Source organism: Triticum aestivum, chromosome 1A, assembly GCF_018294505.1.
Source record: "Triticum aestivum cultivar Chinese Spring chromosome 1A, IWGSC CS RefSeq v2.1, whole genome shotgun sequence".
NCBI classification, from domain to species: Eukaryota; Viridiplantae; Streptophyta; class Magnoliopsida; order Poales; family Poaceae; genus Triticum; species Triticum aestivum.
The window spans coordinates 536,493,383-536,498,847 of record NC_057794.1 but is presented as its reverse complement, the minus strand read 5'-3'; the positions used below and the strand labels follow the sequence as shown (position 1 = coordinate 536,498,847).

At 43.1% G+C, this 5,465-nt stretch overlaps 1 protein-coding gene across 1 annotated transcript in view; it reads left to right on the top strand.

Annotated features, from left to right (window-relative positions):
* Positions 1-3,137, top strand: part of LOC123044465 (uncharacterized) — a 23,441-nt gene extending 20,304 nt beyond the window's left edge. The window contains exons 5-6 of the mRNA XM_044467235.1: positions 872-1,102; positions 2,601-3,137. Coding sequence (XP_044323170.1) covers positions 872-1,102; positions 2,601-3,137 — 768 coding nt within the window. The remainder of the gene's footprint in view (positions 1-871; positions 1,103-2,600) is intronic.
* Positions 3,138-5,465: the final 2,328 nt, after the last annotated feature.

Genomic DNA, 5,465 nt, shown 5'->3' with positions numbered 1-5,465 from the left:
TGATTTACTACATTGTCAAAAAAATTACTACGTTTTATATGCCACATTACTATATTTTGTATAGAACGTTACTAGGGTTGTAGAATAAGCTATTCTACACTCACGCTTAGTTTAGTGTTACTATAGGGTAACGCTACTCTAAGCTTGAGTGTAGAATATCTTATTCTACACCCCTATTAACGCTCTATAAAAAATATGTATAGGAGGGATTGACTATTCGTCACCTTGGGTGACGAATAGTTATTCACCACCCCCTCTATTTTAAAATCAATGCACTGTAATTTTATGTTTAGTACATTTTTGACTTATTTCATACGTAATAACAAAATATATAATCACCGTAAAAAATATTTTATATTACGTAAAATTACAAACATAAAAATATAGTGTAAAATATACATAAAATGCAATTTTTCTGATCTAATGATCTATATTTTTGTTTTTTATACCAAATTCTACGTAGTGAATCAACATGAATGTAACTATTTGTATTACATATGTAATTTATTTATGAAACAATCATAAGATTACCTCGGTGAAGAATAACTTATTCTGCATCCTGGGTGATGAATAATAACACTATATATGATGTTAAAAGCATCATACTATCTCCAAATCAAACTCACCTGAATTGGGTTTCCATTTGCACTAGCCTTACAGTATATATGAATTCATGTTTGTTTTCCTATGAATGAAAGATACGCATGCTTGTTTGTATCCTAGAAAAAAGAATACATGAACACGTATTTGGTCTGGGCTTGAGTGCATAGTCCAGACCACTGCAATTCTTTTTTTATTCTATATCTACAGAGAGACATAAGATTATTTCTTATATGTGTCAAAGAATTGACCGGTTTTGGGTTTGTTGCAGTTCAGCTTGAAGGTAAATGGGTCGCCAGCCTTACCGGCCAAGGGGGAAAACCCTGGTGTTGTTGTCGCTTCGATGGCTCCTGCTGAAAAAAGTTGTGACAACTTGGGTTTGAACTGCATTGTCTGCGGCATCACAGCAAGTAGTCAGAAGAACATGCAAGATCACCTCAAAGGGAAAATTCATATGAGGAAGACTGACATGCTCGCGCAGCCCAATCCTAAGGAGAATGAGGTAAGGAATATGGTTTGGACTTTGCCAACACTACCCAAATTGAACAAAACAACATATGTGTTTTACGGTAGCATGGTTAACTATAATATTCTTCTTTCCAACTCATTTATTGACCACAATACTGCCTCCTTACAAATATGTAACACCCCCTCAAACTTTGAGCCTAACTTTGACTACAAATTTAACTAATAAAATCTGAGTTGTATGCCACAAAAAATATATCACTGATTTTGTATCTGGAAGAAGTTATAAATGCTATAGCTTTTGTGGCATATAGCTGACATTTTATTAGTCAAATTTATTGTTTAAGCTAGGCTCAAAGTTGGAGGCGGTCTTATATGCTTGAAAGTAGGTATTATTCTGATCGTATTAGTGTAGAATGCTGTTTCTTTTGTATACAAAAGGGCCCGAACTGCAAATCCAGTAATAATACAAGGCCAAAGTGTATCACAATTTCTGGAACATATATAAAGAGGCCTCAAAGACTATTTAAGCATGATTGCGGAAAAACCAATTTTATATGTTCTTACAAATGTCTTTGGTGCTAATTTCTAGTCTAGTAAAGTCTTTGCATTCTTCCATTATCTTTGAACATTAAGAGGCGTGAGATGCATGGGAGCTTGCGAGAAGGGATTTTCTAAACCTAGGGACATATGAACCCTATAGCCTTATACGGCTAAAAAATATTGTAGAAGTTTGATAAAATACCAAATAAATCATGCTCATAGAGGATGGGTACAAGTATATGCATCTAAAATTCAAAACTTAAATATGACCTGTAACTTACACCGTTCCTTGTTCATCTAGGTCTCATACAGTCATTTAAGTTTTAAAGTTTGCACGCGCATACTTGTATCCATCCCTAATTGCGTGATTTATGTCATAATTTTCTTAATCTTATGCGCATATTTTTAGGGTATATAAGGTTCAGATGTACTCCCTTCATTCCATGATTCTTGTCTTGCTTTAAGTTCAAAAACATAGATTCATCGTCAATGCCACTTCAAAAACTTGGTATTTCAGGAAATTCCACTATCGATGTTGCAGCGAGGGACGTGCCACCAGTGTCTTTCCAAGTTTTGTGCTAGTGCCATCTCAGTCCCTTTCCTGTCAATCTCTCCTTCTGTGGCCATATGATGTTTTGGTTTTGCACCGTCCCTTCAAACGGTTCAAATCGATCAACCTTGTTAGGTTTGATCCGACATTATATTTTGACATCTTATCATTTATCAAGGCGTGATCAGGAAAAACCAGGCAAGGTTGATCGATTTGAACGGTTTGAAAAGACAGCAAAACATGAAACATCGCATGGTCAGAGAAGGAGGGAGTGATAGAAAAGGGACTGAGATGGCGCTAGCACAAAGCTATGAAAACATTAGTGGCATATGTCTGAATACACCATTTTTGTTACAATGAGGGATTTTGCCTCTGTTCTTCCTCGGGTCTCCATAACCTAAACGAGTGTCTGCTTAGTGGAGTTTGTGTTTTTTTCATGCAGGTCTGCTCAAAACCAAATGCATCAGCAGCCGTGCTACCGGCCAAGCAGAAGAACTCCGACGTTGTCCCTGCCTCATCAACCCTTTTAGCTGGGCCAAGCAGCAAGAATCAGAAGCAAGACTTGACCTGCACGGCGACCAGCAAGAAGGGCATGCAGGCTCACCTCAAAGGGCATGCAGGTGCAGAGGCCGGAGATGGTGCTGCCGAAGCTGAAGAACAAGAGAAAGCTGATGTCGAGGAAGAGGGAGCCGTGGAGATCGACGGAGGCCCCGTCGTGACCGGTGAGGAGTATTACATCAAGGCGGAGGGCAAGCTGTTCGTCACACTGCGCCAGGTAGACGACAACCTCTCGTGTGGTCTGTGTGCCGTGCACGGCTGTGACAAACGTGGCATGATCAATCACATCTACACCAGGGACCACTGGCGCAGAGCCAGTCTCGCCGAGGAGAAGGGGGCATCGGAGGCAGCGCCAGAGGCGGTGAGCAAAGATGGCGACGGCGTCCCAGTCACCGACGGAGAGGCTCATGTCGACAACTAATGGCAGCCGTGCATGACTATATATGCATGGGACGGCGGTGTGTGCTGAACTTTGTAGTAGTGTACTGTATGTGTATATGGGCTATTGAGACTCCAGTACAATTGTTGAGCCCTTGTGTGGGTTTGTGAGAGAGCTTGAAACTATCTGAGCATTTCCTGCCAGTACAACTTGTTTTAGACTTCAAGTATAATTTCCTTCCAAGTATTTCCTACCAGTATCTTTTGCTAGTATTTAACTTGTCAAATCAGACATGAAACTCAAGAATCATAGCTTTTGGCTGTTGAAAGATCCCCAGGAGATACAGCGACCATGTCACTACCGGGCATAGGCCATATACGGGTATACACCTATGCCGACGGCTGCCATCGGCATAGGCCCGTCGGCGTCGATCTCGACGGCGTAGTCTTGTCATTCCGTCGGCATAGAGATGTATGCTGACGGTATCCGTACGGCCGTCGGCATAGAAATGTTGTCAGCACAGAAAACCACCAGACGGCAGCTGACGGCGCCATCACCGAGCATGACCAACCAGAGGAGGCCACGTGACAAGGATAAGCTGACGGCCCTGGCTGTGGGCTTATCCTTGCCACATGGGGCCGTCGGCTTATCCTTGCCACGTGGCCTCCTCTGGTTGCTTCTGGCAAAGGGGTATGCCGACGGCCTGGCCGTCGGCATACCCTGACCACGTGGCGGTCTCTGGTTGTTTCTAACAGCGGGATATGCCGACAGCCAGGCCGTCGGCATACACCTGCCACGTGGCGGCCTCTGGCTTCTCCTAGGCGTGGCATAGTTCTGTTCTGTTTTTTAAATAGGCTTTGTTTTGCATTTTCCATTCAAATTGACAGCATTTGAATTCACATCAAACCATATTTAGACAGAAATATGAAAGATCGTCAACATCATCATCTAAAGATCATCATCAACATCATCATCATCGAAACTTCATGAACATAAGTATGAGACACGGACATCATCATCGTCATATAAAGAACGCTAAGAAGTACGAAACATGGAAAGTATTGCAAGACATGGAACACATCATCGGCCAAGACTAGGATCATCGCCGTGAGCACCGCCAAGACCAGCACCACCTTGCCAAATCAGAGAGACTGGGCTCTCTGAAGCCGGAGTCGAGCCACCAACACCAGTTGGAAAAACCGATGATGCTAACCATGGGGGCCAATATTTGAAAAGAGATTGCAAGGGTAAATATGATAGTATTGAATCAATGAGAACTAGTTGGTGAATAGTTAGGCAATGTACTAACCGGAGTCCCACCGCCTAGTGCGACCCATTCATCGAACATGGGCACGTATGGGGGTTCTCTAGAAGGTGGTGGTGGGGGTCCCATTGATGGTGGATCCATGTGGTTTTGCATACACGAGAACATAGTCTGGATGTTAGTTAACCACGCAAACACGAAGGTCAGAAGAAATGAAAGTGCAAAATTTAGCTTGGTTCTAAGTGGGCAAAACTAACCATCATCATCCGACGGTTGTAATCCTCGTTTGCCTTTACTCGTTGCAAGTACTCCCGCACCTCGACATGCTTAAGCTCGACAAAGGCCTGCTGTGCCTAAAAAATTTAGGTTGTTTGTAAGTGATCAATGCTGAAAATAAAGTGAGAAAGTGAGAAAAAACAAGATAAGGGGGGAAATACTTACAGCATGTTGGCTGGCTAAGCTAGGCTGCGAACGGCCCATACTTCCGCTCGGGCTCGGGTTGGTAGCTCGAAGTCGTGTGTAGGAGATAGAAGGAGTGATCAAGCCATCGAAGCACGGGTAGCGGCCATGGTACTTCAGCTGAATGGCCACCACCGCCGTCTCGTTAAGCTGAGACTGGATGACGTCAGGAGCATCCGGACCAGGATGCAACCTCTCAAACGACTCCTTGTAAGACTATAGGTTCTCCTCGGTATTGCCGTAGTACTCGCTCCCGCCTTCCTTGCGCTTACTCCGTGCATGTGCCAGCTTCCACGATTCCATGTCTGAGAGCGGCTTCTTCAACTTGTCCTCCTGCAATATCAAATAGAAGTTAGCCATACATAAGAACATGATGGTAAAAAGAAGAAAAAGAATGCATCATGCATATAGATATACCTTCATGGCCTTGTAGCCCAAGTGGTTCCTGTTTCCTTGGCCGTGTGTTCCGTCTTTTCCACGGTTAGCTCGGTTCTTGCTGCTCTTGGCAGAAAGCTCTGCATCGTGACTGAGCCACCTATTCACCAAACTCGCCCATCCCTCATCCTTTCTGTAACACCAAGTAGAAATAACCTAAATAATGGAAGCATGACATGTCATCACAAAACAATGAAATTGACTGTTTATAT